This window comes from Carcharodon carcharias, chromosome 10, assembly GCF_017639515.1.
Source record: "Carcharodon carcharias isolate sCarCar2 chromosome 10, sCarCar2.pri, whole genome shotgun sequence".
Lineage (NCBI taxonomy): Eukaryota > Metazoa > Chordata > Chondrichthyes > Lamniformes > Lamnidae > Carcharodon > Carcharodon carcharias.
Window position 1 is genome coordinate 41468324 of NC_054476.1, and position 14558 is coordinate 41482881.

General features: G+C 40.3%; 1 protein-coding gene across 9 annotated transcripts in view; it reads left to right on the forward strand.

Moving 5' to 3' along the window:
• plekha7b (pleckstrin homology domain containing, family A member 7b) overlaps positions 1 to 14558 on the forward strand; it is a 518153-nt gene that overhangs the window by 407869 nt on the left and 95726 nt on the right. For all 9 annotated transcript variants that reach the window (XM_041197491.1, XM_041197492.1, XM_041197494.1 and 6 more), the window contains 2 exons: positions 1085 to 1260; positions 6253 to 6732. In XM_041197491.1, the coding sequence (XP_041053425.1) occupies positions 1085 to 1260; positions 6253 to 6732 (656 nt within the window). The remainder of the gene's footprint in view (positions 1 to 1084; positions 1261 to 6252; positions 6733 to 14558) is intronic.

Consider the following 14558-nt stretch of genomic DNA (forward strand, 5'->3'; position numbering starts at 1 on the left):
CATTCTTGCAAATATATAATACAGGCCTCAATAAACAATTATTTGTTTTATTCATAGATTTTCAGGTACTGATAAGTTTGTAACTCGGGTTACATAATTGTAGGTTTCAAGAACATTTAACAGCCTATGTTATACCTAAAGAGAAACACATCATTTTCTCACAGGAATTAAATTATACTTGCATAAACAAGTTTGTGATTGAAGTGTCAAACTGAAAAAAACAATAAACATTTGTCTCATCTCTTAAAGTAGAAATATTGCTGAAGCACTTGCACAAGTACTTTCAACCTCTGGTAAATGACGTGCATTCATGTTATCAGTGATGTGTTAAATATTCTTTTGCCTATTTATGACAAGATTTGATTTTTTTTGTTTTTATTGTTGTATTTCCTTTAGTGTGTCCCACTGCTTCTATTAAAGAAGCAATTCTATTAAAAAGAAGCAATGCTGCTTCTATTAAAATTTGTTCGGAAATCTAAAGTTTTCTGCACTGGGCGGTATATTTCATTCCGATGTTTATTAAATGTAGGGTAATTTGGGAGTGAAATATTAGTATAAATGCGACATGCTATAGGTGTGACGTAGACACATGAAAAATACATTCTATTGTGGTAGGTTCTTCAGACTGTTCCTACCTCTTGTAGCTGGATTTCAATCCAGTCAAAATGGGTGAAGATTATGCTGGTCTGAAGAAGAGTCACATGGACTCGAAACGTTAACTCTGTTTCTCTCTCCACAGATGCTGTCAGATCTGCTGAGTTATTCCAGCATTTTCTGTATTTATTTCAGACTTCTAGCATCTGCTGTATTTTGTTTTTATTGAAGGTTATGCCCCTTTGGCTGCTGAGGCTCCAAGTGAAGTGATTTTCACCAATGCTAACCCGAGGGGTGCAAAAACATTCCAATTGCCAGCATTGATATATCTCTCATTCTCTTTTTCTCCCTCTCTCTCTCCCCTTTTCAAATTAGCAGAAAAATGCACACACAAGGAAATAAAATCCTGTGTCACAGCTCCTCCATTGCTGAAAAGTAGTTTAGTGTTTTGAAACATGTCTAAGTCATTTTTTTTTCTCTTTCCTTCCAGGCTACCCATACAGGCATGCGGACATACATTTATAGTAAGAATTCTATTCTTGGCTCGCAGGGAGATCACACTGGCATGAGAACTTATTATTTCAGTGCAGATACGCAAGAGGATATGAATGGCTGGATCAGGGCTATGAACCAAGCTGCACTTATGCAAGCATACACTTTAAAGAGGTCATTCTGAATTTTTATTAAACTCTTAAACTTATTAATTTGTATGTATTAAGAATATAAAGTTACATTTTTGAAGAGGTAACAGAGGGTAAACAAGGGTAATGTGGTAGATGTAATTTATCTAGATTTTTAAAAAAGCTTTCAATAAGCTACAATGTAATAGACGAATAAATATGGTTAGAGAATATGGGGTTGAGGACAAGTAGCAAAATGGATAGCTAGCTGGCTCCAAGATAGAAAACTGAGAATAGGGTTAAGGATAGTTATTAAGTGTGGCAGAAATTGGGAAGTGGTGGTCCACAAGGATCAATGCTAGAACCAACTTTGTTTACCCTCATTGTCTCCTCTCCTGGTGGGGCTACTGAGGCTCCAGACCTGCCAGCCCCCTGATTCAGCCGGCAGCATCAAGAGGCAGCCTTCAGGAAGATTGCTACGCCGGTGTCTCTTCTGACAGGTGAGGGCACGGGACCCCCATTTGGTCATGACGGCGGGACCCCATGGTAAAGCCCAAAGACTCTGCAAAGGAATATAGGTAGGGTAAGTGAGTGGGCAAGAAGGTGACAGATGGCGTACAATGTGGGGAATTTTGAGTTTATTCACTTTGGTGGGAAGAGCAGAAAAATAGTATTTTTTTACATGGTAGGAAAATATTAAATGTTGGTATTCAGAGGGATTTGGGTGGCCTTGTACAAGAACACAAAGGTTATCATATAAGTACAACAAGTAATAAGGAAGTCAAGTATATGTTGGCCTTTATTCCAAGGAGATTGGAATGCAAAAGTAAGCAAGTTTTGCTGCAATTGTACAGAGTTTTGGTGAGGCCACACCTGAAGTACTTGATAGTTTTGAGCTCTGTAGCTAAGGGAAGATATGCTTGATTTAGAAGGGGTGCAGCAAAGGTTCACTAGATGGATTTCTGAGTTGAGAATATTGTTCTATGAGGAAAGGTAGAGTAGAATAGGCCTCTACTCTCTGGAGTGTAGAAGAATGAGAAGTGCTCTCATTGAAACATAAAAGCTTTTGAAGAGACTCGCCAGGGTGGTTGCTGGGAGGACGGTCGGCCATTTAGGACTGAGTTGAGGAAACATTTCTTCACTCAGATGCTTGTAAAGTTTTGGCATTCTCTACCCCAGAAGGATGTGGAATCTGTCATTGATCATATGCAAGGCTGAGGTCGATAGATGTTTGGACTTGGGAGTTGAGGGATGTGGGGATAACACCAGAAAGTGGAGCTCAAGTCAAGCATCAGCCATGATCTTATTAAAAAACATGTAAGGCTTAAAGAGCTATATTGCCAACTTCTGCTCCTCTTCATATTCCCCCATAATTTTGCAATTTAATCAGAAATTTTGGCAAATGCCACAAGGTGAGAAAATTAATGCAAAACAATGGGAAAGCTCTTCTTTGACCCTCAAGATATTTTAATATCAACCAATGAAATGTACTTTGTTCCGTATTTAACCCATTCTATCCCATATCTGACAGTATTTAAATACTGGGTAGCCAAACTGAAGACAAGTTGCTCCCAATTAATCTGTCTCATTTAAATGAACACAACATACACCCTGAAAGTTAGTACTGGAGCACCACTGTAAGTGATGTGGTGGAATAATATATGCTTGCTTCTATGGCATCCTAATTAAAGGAAATAATTTGCAGAATTTTAGGGGAGAGTCTAATGGGCTTTCCCTGCAATAAGAGGTGGGTAGCATATCCCTAGACAAAAATAAGTTCAAAGGCGTGTCAGTATTGAGTCTACAGCTTCAAGGTATATCAATGCACAGTCTACGAATATAATTCATTCTAAATATCAGGTGCTCACTTAGCAACATATGGTAAAAACTTTATATTGGGAATCAAGTTTTGAGGAAAGTTCATGCCTAACTTATGTGCCAAATCCCAAGGCTTGCAATGAATTTGCACTGAGAACCATATGCAGAAAAAGAATTAATCATATTCTTTTTGGCATCCCTCAGATGTATCTCCTCAGACTGTGCTTAAGATGCAAGGGTAGGGTTAGTTATATTTTTTAATCAGTTTGGTGCTGAAAATATGCATTAATTTTAAAAAGCTATAAAATTGAGAATGGAAGCAAAATGAACTTAAATCAGTTTTGTCACAATGATTTATATGAATGATGTGAATGTCACTTTGTGAAATTGTTAGGTGAAGTGTACTGGCCATAGTACTTGCATGATAAATTGATGCTTGTTTTTAGGGCACACCGTATAATGACTGCTGAAAATTCAATTTAAAAATGTGGTACTGTCCTCCGTTATGAATTATTCTGCTGTGCAGAGATGTTTGACTTGTTTTAAATGCAGATGGAGTTTTAAGCAACACTTGTCCACATGTTATTTTCAGAAGATTGATGTGCTTTCAACATAATTATTTTTGGAAATTTATATTCACGTCAAGTGTGCAACTTCACTTAATTTTGTTTTCCCTTTAATTGTATGTTGTTCAAGGCTATCTCTTCCACATTTTAAGTACATCAGTAAAACAAGGAAAAGTTAGATACTTGATGCCTTTTATTAAGAGCACATGTAATGAAGAATTATAAGTCTTTTAATGAAAGTGAGCTGGTGAGATGTGTGATTGGATGTATACAAAGCCTAAAAATGAAGTTGCCTGATAGCTGAGTAATTAGCTGAACCGCGTAAAGCAAGAAGGACCCAGGTTTTATCCCTGGTCTAAGCAGGGGTAATTCCAGGAGTGGCGCAGTTGGTCTAAATGCTCCTGGGAGGATCATAATCATTACCCAGTACTAGTGGCTTAAAGTTCATGGGTATTAGCTGAGGACTGGATTAGAATTGGCTGTGATGCTTCTGCATATGAATAACCTACTTGCTGTCAGGGCTAATACTTGTAGAACTGTCACTTAGGGGGAATGTAGAATTGGACAATCTTAAAAATATATTTACCAAAAAAAAAAATCATGTCAATCCTTTTGTGGGTTCAAATGTCACTTCAGGACTTTGTCTTATCTGGCATCAACACATGCATACTTAGAATAGAGAGGCTGGACAGTGATCCGAAGGAGTTACTTCCATGTTTCACTCTTTCCTCTCTCTGCCCACCACCCCTCCACCCCGCCCCGGCTTAAAAAATCTGTGTTACTTAGACAATTTTGTGGTGCTATCATTATTGTTTCAGCATGGACCAGGATGCCATACAGCTCCTGTTTCTCATCATTCCACAGTGCACCATGTCATATATCTACTCACTGAGCTGCACTCAGGCTGGTAACAAATGTGATACCTAATGTGTAATTATTTCTAAGCTTACCATCTATTTGAGATAATATCTCTAGGGTTTATAGTTCTATAGTAACGTGTGCAATTAGGGTAGAATAAATAAGTTCCATTTTGTTTCCGTGCACAATATAAAATTCTTATCTAATTAGGGCATTAATCCCAAAAATCAGCAGGAGAATTTTTTTATTTTTCATGTTTAGAGCAAAATTTGTAGGCATACATATAAGAACCATGCTGACAACTTAGCAGTGAATGGCAAACAGTAGCAATGTTGCATTTTCCCCTCACTTTCACACCCGCTTAAAGATTTAGGAGAGAAATGTGTACACTGGTTTCTATTATCTTGATATTGGAACATTATGGTGTGTTAATCTCATTAATCATTTGTTGAGGAAAGGATGAATCTGAAGCCGGTCTTTTGGAAATAAACCTGGATTGACAAAGACTACAGAGTAAAAGCACAGGTTCCTCTTGTTCCCCCAAACACTCAGTGAGAATTGTTTTTTATACTCTTGCAATGATTGGGGGTAGCTGCCCTTAAATTACTCACTTAAAGCATGTACTCTTTTGCACATACTCTGTTGCAGCACAATTCCAACGTTAACATGGTGTACAGAAAATAACAGAGACAGCTATGGCAACCTTTTCTAGCTGTCAATGGCACCAAGTCCTACAAGTCGTTGCATTATGAATTAAACATAACTTTATTGCTGGGCCATTTTTCTAGAAGCAAAATACTGCAATAAAACAGCTCTTGCTTATTTTTTTCCAATTAAATATAGGTACTGAAATAATGATAGAACAGCAATATAACCGAAGAGACAGATTTTTTTGGAAGATGGAATGAAAGAAACTACTTCTGATCTCTACCCAGTAGTCTAAACGTGTTCTTGGTGAATCCAAGTCAGACTTGGCTCTTAATTCCCCTTATAACCATTACCAGATAAAGACAGCCAAGAGAGGAGGAAGAGAGAAAAATAAATTACTGAGATTTCATAAATATCAGAAACTTTTAAACATTATTACGCTGCCAATGACAGTTATTAAAAAGGCTAAATTGTCACTAAATGCTTAACCTGTACCCTTTCCCATTTTTCAATCCCCACCTTATCCACTCTAAGCACCTCTGACACCCAAAAAGATGTGGGTTGGGTGGCAATTAGAATATGGTGCCTAGTTTTGGCTGTTTTAGTTGTGGGAAGATGTGAAGACCATAGGGAGGGAATGGAAGAAATTCATTCAGGTGATATGTAGGGTGCGACACTTTAGTTATGATAATAGACTTAAGAAACAGGGGCTATTTTCACTAAAACAAATGAGATTCTTTTTTCCAATAAGGTTGTTCAAAATTTTGAGGGATTTTAATAACTGGAAGAAAATTCATTTCAGTTGATCAGTGATTGGCATAAATTTAAATTCATCAATAAAAGAACAAAATGTGAAACGAGAAGATTTTTTAAAAAAAATGTCACATGATATTAGGATGTGGGAATTTTTACCAGAAATTGTGGAACAGAATCCATAATATCTTTGAAAAAGGAGTTGGTAAATATCTGGGAAAGGAAAAATTGAGAGGGTATTGAGAAAGGGCAGGGAATGGAGCATCCTTTCAGGAAGGAAAGGGTCATATGACTTCCTTCTAATTTGAGGAGCAATATAGAAGTACTTTCTGGGAAATTTTGTTAGTTTTCAAGCTATGTGTACTTCTATTGAAAACTTTTTTTTTTACTATTAGCAGAGAACCAGAAAAAGCAGGAAGGCCTCGCCTTACTCAGAACAACCATATCAACTCATACAAGGGCTTTACTAAGGCAGAAGTGCTTCAGAGCAGAGAGAATGCTGGGAAGCTTGATGAAAAGTTTGGGTTTGAAAAACATGAAGAAATGAAGAAAGAATGGAATGAGGAAGAGAGATATGGCTTCCAAAAGGATCCTGTAGAGATATTGGCCAGAAAAGGGAATAAGAACAACGTGCAAGCAAGTTCTGTGGAGAGCGACGTGTTTACAGGATATCGCCCTTTGTCTCAACCACATCCGACACAGCGCAATGGCACAATTCAGCCTCCCACAAATTCCACTTTGGTAGACCAGAATGGTGCCAATGTTTATCGGAGGGGGTTTGTGCCCCGAACTGGAACAGAGAAAAATGTCCAGCGGAAAAGTTCCATGGTGCAAGTGGAGCACTGGGTGAAATCTCACAAAGGAGACGGCAAAAGGTCAGAATGCATTTTTATTAATTAGTAGCCTGCATTCATTAGTTGCACACCAAACCATAACAGAAATGAAAACAGTTCCAATCTGATAAATTGTGCTAATTGCTTCTTTCATAGGTACTTCTATTTAATGACCATTTTCTGCTCTTAAGCTTTAAAGGTATTACTGTCATAAAAACTAAGATCCTCATTGGGAATGTTTACAGCTCAGCACACTGTAGTTTTCTGCAATGTATTCAGAAATGATGGAAATTCTGCAGATGATTGCATTATTTGGAATAGCTGTACCTTTACTGCTTTAGGATTGGGAGGACTGATTGGTATTTTCATAAAAAAACGTATTGAATCACAGAAAATAATCTCAAAACCCTAATAAAATTCCCATATGACTGAAAAAGTCAAATTTAACTGGGATCTGCTAATAAATAGCAGCCCTGTTGTATATTATGGCAAATCCATTGGTTTCCTGTTTTCAACACAAACAGATTTTCAAAATATGACTTCCTAAAACACAGGCCAAAATCCCAAGTAATAAAAGTGGAATTGGATTTGCTTGATTAGAGTCATGATGCAAAAAAAAGACACTCACCGGAAATCTCAAGGGGGTTGCTGTACAGGAGAGGCCAGGAGTGCCACTTAATTAATGATATTACCTTTGACTCATTGGGGCTTGGTTTGTAGTCCCAGTGATCTAATTAAATGGATCCAAATGCCTTGTACTGCAGGGAGCCCTGATAGAATCTATTGATTTAACTGGCTGCAGACACACAGACAAGAATGCTACTAGTGGAAAGTTCTGTCAGTAAATTTGCCTTGATTATATTTGGTTTGTCTGGGTTGTATACCCTCATGTTTTGTTGAAGTGATGTCTATGCACTTAACAGAATCATAGAATCTTACAGCTTGAAAGGAGGCTATTCAACCTCTTGTGCCTGTGCTAGCTGTTTGAAAGAGCTATTAGTTCCACTCCCCTGCTTTGTCCCCATGGCCTACTTGATTGCTGTTGCTTGTAAGTACAACCACTTGGATGTGGGTACATAAGGTGGGTGGTTAACAATAGATCTGATGGAGGTTTTGAAAATTTAGATTTTGTTGAGTTAAGTGGTGCAATGATAACCAGAGGAAATAAATTTGTAATTTTGCAGGGAGGTGGTAGCATAGTGGTATTGTCACTGGACTAGTATTCAAGAGAGCCTGGGTTCTGGCAACTTGGGTTTGAATCCCACCATGGCAGATGGTGAAATTTGAATCCAATAAAAATCTGGAATTAAAAGTCTGATAATGACCACAAAACCATTGATGACATTGTTAAAAACCTATCTTGTTCACTAATGCCCTTTAGCGAAGGAAATCTGCCATCCTTACCTGGTCTGGCCTATATGTAACTCCAGAACCACAGCAAAATGGTTGACTCTTAAATGCCTTCTGAACAATGGCAATTAGGGATGGGCAGTAAATGCTGGCCTAGCCAGCAATGCCCACATCCCATGAATGAATTTTTTTTTAAAAGAGGGAGAGGCTAGGATTACTTTATTCAAAACAGCATATTTTTAGGACATGGAATGTCTCACCAGAAGAAGTTCTGGAAGCAAAATGCAAAAGTCTTTAAATGAGAAGTAGATAACTTGAACAGGAAAAAAAAATGATCAGGAATTTCCACCCACAACAGGGGTTTAACTGTTCTTATGCGTCCACAACGTCCCCATCTGCTTCCAAAACTGCTCTCACTTTACGTTGGCATCCTCCTCCCCAGTCCTCCCTTCCTATCTAAACGATACAGCTAAATTCAGTTATGTCAGATGAAGCACCGAGAGTCACAGAGCAGTGTTGAGTGAGATAGAGAGCAGAACCTGGGACCAGTACCAGAGTGCGAAGGATGAAATTTGGCGGTGTGGGGGTGGTGGGTGAGGAAGGACCAGAGAGAGAATCCCAGCCTGAACTAGGATGATGATGAGGCGAGGACTGTGGGGGTCATGAATTTGGGATGGATGAAGGAAAATCCCTTCATAAAGTGGAGGAAGGAGGAGAGTGCCAGCATGAAATTCAAGAAAAATTTTGAGCATGAACTTGAGAGGCAGATGTGAGAAAAATGTCGGCATTAACTGGGGGTGGGAGAGATGAGTGCATCCTGAATAAGGTTGGTGGTGGTAGACTCCTTGTTATTTGAGAGTGTCCAAGCTGTAAGTGACTTCATCCTCTTCTCTGGGTCCTCTCATGACTGAAGAGTTTGATGTGAGATCAGCATGGACGTCCACTGGCAGTTTATGTTGCCTTTGTTGCTACTTCGGGTAACTACTTGCACCACCTCTGGCCTTCCTCTGGGCACATTGGATGTTGCAAGTTTGGTGTAGATGGTTCTCAAAACATGCTGAACCAAATTGTAATGCTTGCCTCCGCAAGGACTGGTCGACTGCAGTGTTTGCTGGGCTCTTTTTAGGGTATCCTTTTATTGTTTGCACAGACCACCTTGATTGTGAACTTAATGCAGGCCACACATGTGCCAGAATGTATTGTGGGGAGGGAGGTTGGGAAAGTACATCCATGTGAATATAGCAAAGTTAAATCTGTAGAACTTGCCGCAACAAACAGTGGGCTTACTTCACCTCAATGCCTTTCAAATAGGCTTTTCTGTCTCCAACTTTGGGCTATGCTTTGATCAGAGAGACCGTTTTACAGGAATATTAGTTAGAATCAGTATGATATGAAGTTGACAAATGGCTTTGTGAAATAATGATTGAATGGGTGTTATTCTATAAGCAATAAGTGACAATAAGATGGATTCGCCGTCATTTATTATGTCTAATGTAGTTACCTCTGATATATAGTATCCTCACGTACTATCAGACATTCCTACAAAATAATTTCAAGTAACTGCTCTACATTCCCTGAGTGCAGCTATTGTCTCAGTCGGATAATAATTTAATAATTCTCTTGCCATGTGTATCATTTTATTTCCATTTGACAATATTCAGAAAAGTCTACACATAAAATTTTGCTTTGCCATGACAGTTTTGAGGTACTTCTTCCTTTATTTAATTGTAATAGCTAATTATGTTCCTAACAATGTTAACATTTTCAATGCCCTTAGAGCATCGATGTACTTAAGTATTCCAAAACAATAAGTTCATTAAACAATTTCATCTCCATAACTATTTAGTTTTTAATTTAAATTGTGCAGCATTTTAGTCTCCAGTTGCTTGAAGCACTCAGCAATTCTACTGCTCCTGAGCTTAATTTCTTGAAACAAAACAATCTGTCCTTGAGCTTTGCATGAATTAAACTCATCTCCTGTACTGGGACCATTTGCATTTGTGTTGAGGAGAGAATTATTTTGCAGGCCAAGATAAATCTCTTGATTTTTTTTCCCCCTCTAGTTCTTTATGGGAAGTATTTAGCCTCTATTCAGTATATTTCCTGAGGGTTCAACTAAGAATAAACCTTCAAACCATTGGTTTCAGCCCCAAAGTGCATTTAATTATCTTCTGCGCATTTCAAGTGTCTGATTCTGCTATCATCTTAGCACCTGAGAAATAATGAAGCTTCTTTTGGTATGCTGACCTCCTCTGACAGTGCTGATGGCTGTTGCAGGTTTGAAATTCTTACCTTTTACTGTGTGCCTAACTACAATTGTTTTCACTAGTGATGCTGGAGCAGTACAGAAATGGGGATACAGCAATAAGCAAATGGTCAAGCTGGGTCCCTCCCATTCTGTGCTGTGTACAAACCTCTGGTCAGATTTTAAGATGAACCAAAGGTGCTCTACCTGAAAAGAAGAAAGAGTTTTATTTAATGTTGAAATGTATTTTCTCATGATTTTCAGCAGTAGAAAACATAATGGGACAGTATATTGTGGGCTGAGAGGAAGTCAATATCCAAAGAGTTTTGAGCCTAAGTTTCTGGAAGTGGAATTTGGTTTCGCATTATTTTCCATGCTACTTGTTCGGCTTTTTAAAGCTTAGGCCAAGGATTTCAGCTGCCAGGTTTTTCACTTTTTTCTATTTTGCTATTATTTGGAGTGAAGATGATGATATGGGGGTTTCATTAATGGCAACCATGTAGCTGCACAGCCCCCAGCACACAACTGGATAGCCTTAATGACGCTTTTTAAAATTTATTCGTTTGCATGATGCAGGAGTTGCTGGCAAGGCCAGCATTTTTGCTCATCCCTAATCACCACTGAAAAAGTGATGGTGCACGTTCTTGAACCATCTGTGTGGTGAAGGTGCTAGTGCAGTGCTATTAGGCAGGGAGTTTTAGGATTTTGACCCAGTGAAGATGAAAGAGAGGCAAATTATTTCCAATTTAGGATGGTGTTAGACTTGGAGGGAAATAGTGGGGTTTCCATATATTTCCTGCTCATGTTGGAGGTCATGGGTTTGGGAGGTGCTGTTGAAGAAGCTAGGGTGAGTTGCTGCAGTGCATTTTGTGGATGGTACACACTGCAGTGAAGGTGTCCTGATGGTGGAGGGAGTGAAGGAAAGGGAAAAGAGCAATTTTAGCACTTTGAAAGTTATTATTTCAGGCAAAGATTTGAAAATAAATTAAAGGTTTAGGAGCACTTTAAAAAAAAATTCAGCCAAATAGAAAGTGATCGAATTCTTCTTTGTGTGTTAGATTTAGAGAGCTCTGATGATTCTTTCACAAGTTCACTGTAGAACTTTACAAACCATAGTGTGAAGCGCTTAACAGGGTACCGATCAAGTGGACTGCCTTTGTCTGTCTTGTGTTGAGCTGCATGAGTGTTGTTGGAGTTGCATTCATCCAGGAAAGTGGAGAGTATTCCATCGTGCTCCTGAGCTACAGGAGGGTTTCAGAGATTCGAGAGGTGAGTCACTTGTTCCAGAAAACCCAGCCTTAGACTTGTCGTTCTGCCCACAGCATTTACGTAGCTGGTCCAGTTAAGTTTCTGACCCGAAGGATGTTGAAGGCAGGGGATTCGACAGAAGTGATGCCACTGAATGTCAGGGGAGGTTTTAGACTATCTATTATTGGAAAATTCCACTCCCGCTTCACTCACTCTATCCCTGTCTCTGGTATCTATCTAGAATGAACTACGTTGTTCAGTACCTATTTCCAGGGTTTTAACATCTCCCGATTCCATGCATGTTGTTCTGCTAAAAACTTCATCTGTACCTTTGTTACCTCCAGACTTCACTATTCTAAAGCTCTCCTGGCATAGCTTCCACATTCTACCCTCCCTAATTGTGAGGTCATCCAAAACTCTGCTGCCCATGTTCTAACTTGCACCAAGTTCTATTTACCCACCACCTCTGCAGTATCTCAATTTTAACACTTGTTTTCAAGTCCCCTCGCTATCTCTGTTATCTCCTCCAGCTGCATAAACCTTCAAGATATCTGCAGTCCTCTAATTCCAGCCCCTTGAGTACCCCTGATCTTAATCTCTCCATCATTGGTAGCCGTACTTTTAGCTGCCTAGGCCCTAAGCTCTGGAATGTACATCCCTCAACTTTTCAACTCCCTACCTCACTTTCTTCCTTTAAGGAACTTCAGCTTAAAATCTACCTCTTTGACCAAACTTTTAATCATCTGCCCAAGTATCATCTTATGTGGCTGAGTGTCATATTTTGCTTTGTAATGCCTCTGTGATGAGCCTTGGGAACATTTTATTATGTTAAAGGTGCTAAATCAATACAAGGTATTGTTGCAGTTGTTGGAGAGGGTCATTGCCTGGCACTTGTGTGATGTGAACGTTACTTGCCACTCATCACCCAACCCTGGATGTTGTCCAGGCTTTGCTGCGTAAGGGCATGGACTGCTTAATTACCTGAGGAATTACTAATGGAACTGACCATAGTTCAATCATTAGTGAACATTCCAACTTCTGACCTTACTTTGGAAGGAAAGTAATTGATGAAGCAGCTGAAGACGGTTGGGCCTAGCTTACTGCCCTGAGAAATTTGACAGCAATGTCCTGGAGCCCAGATAAGTGACCTCCCAACACCACAGTTATCTTCCAACGAGTGGCAGGTTTTCTACCTGATTGTCATTGACTTCCTTGATGTCTCATTCAGTGAAATACTGCCTTGCTGTCAAGGGCAGTCACTTTCTCAACCTCTAGAATTCAACTATTTTGTTCATGTGACAGGACTACAGAACATGGTTCTGATCCGTTGGTTGTGAGGTTGCATAGCCCTGAAATTGTTAATGTTGAATTTGTAACACAATGGAATGCATGCTTTAAACTGAGCACAGCTGACCCCAGTTGGGGAAGGATTAGGGAATCATTGTCCGAGTATGTAAACCAATACACTGAGTGTTTAGGAGGTACTGGGAGAGTCTGTGACTTTGCTTTGCTGTCTTGAAAATAAACCTTTTTTAAGGTACAGGCTAGCTTCAGACTCATTCTTCCTCAATGTACAATTATTGGGGCTGAAATCCGCCCTGCCCCCCCCCCCCCCCACCATTGGAGGGGGAAGTTGATGAGCTGGCGCATATGGGAGCACTTCTGATCGGTGCCCCTGATCGGAGGCGGACTGTCATTTTACATGGGCAGGACAGTTAAGGCCTGCCCAGCGTGACATCCGCACAGAAGCGCTATGCACTCCCTGTGCGGGCAGGCCGTTGGTGGGGGGGGGGGGGGGATCCCAAAATCAAGAATGCGCTCTTTCGCGCATGTACGAAAGAGCGCTCTCATCTCCTTGAGGCTAAGTGCAGATGTCACATGAGTTAGAACATTTCCATAATTTTCACAACCCTTTATTTAAATTTTTAAAAGCCTACATGAAGCCTCATCCCACCCGTGGATGAGGGTTGCATGTTTTTCTAGTTGCTGCCGGGGCTCCTGTCCTGCCCGCCAACCTTAAGGTTGGACAGGCTGGTCCTTTGATTACTTGATTGACCCTGTCAATGGCTGATTTTGCTGCGTTCCCTCCTTTCTGAAAATTTAAATGGGGCGCGGTGACATCAGGAGTTCCCCCCGATGTCACCGTGCATCATTTTACGCGTCGATGAGCAGGCCATGCCGCCACTCGCCGACTCGTAAAATTCTGCCCTTGGAGTTGACAGTCAACAGCATGTGCTTCCACTGTTTAGCATGTGTTGTAGCTGCACCAGGTATCATATCCGGATACCACTGGTGCTGCTGCTGACATGTTCACCAATGCTTCTCATCGAATGAGGTTTGGTAATGAGGTCTAGATTCCAGTGTCTTGGTGGAACCCAAACTGAGCACTGGTGAGGGATTTGTTGCTGAGTAAGTGCCACTTGATAGAGTTGTCGATGACATCTTCCATCATTTTGCTGATAATTGAGAGTGTGGTGATAAGTAGCCAGAATGAATTTGACCTGTTTTTTATGAACAGGATGTACTTGGGGAATTTATCATTTTGTTGGGTCGATGCCAGTCCCATAGCTGTAATGGAGCAGTCTGGCGAGAGGCGAGGCCAGTTCTGGAGCACAAGTCTTAAGCACTGCAGCTGGGAGCCTGTAACCTTTGCTGTTGCCTGTGTTCTCAGCTGTTTCCTGGGCCAGAATTTTACCTTTGGTGTGCGGGCACGCGCCCGACACTCTGAAATGTAAAATGACGCGTGATGATGTCGGCTGTGCTCCCCGATGTCACCGTGCACCGTGGCGATATTTTGTTCGGCAGGCATGCGCCGGAGTCGGCTGTGTGCCTGCCTAGAATTGAAAGACCTATTAAGGCCATTAACCAGGTAATTAAGTTGAAGCTTATGCTGCCCTGTGGTTATTGCAGCATCAGGAAGCAATAGGCTTGGCCTAAATAGCCAAGTGGTTATGGTACTGGGTTTGTAACCCCATGATCAAGAGTTCAAATCTCACAATGGCAAACTATGAAACAATGTAACTTC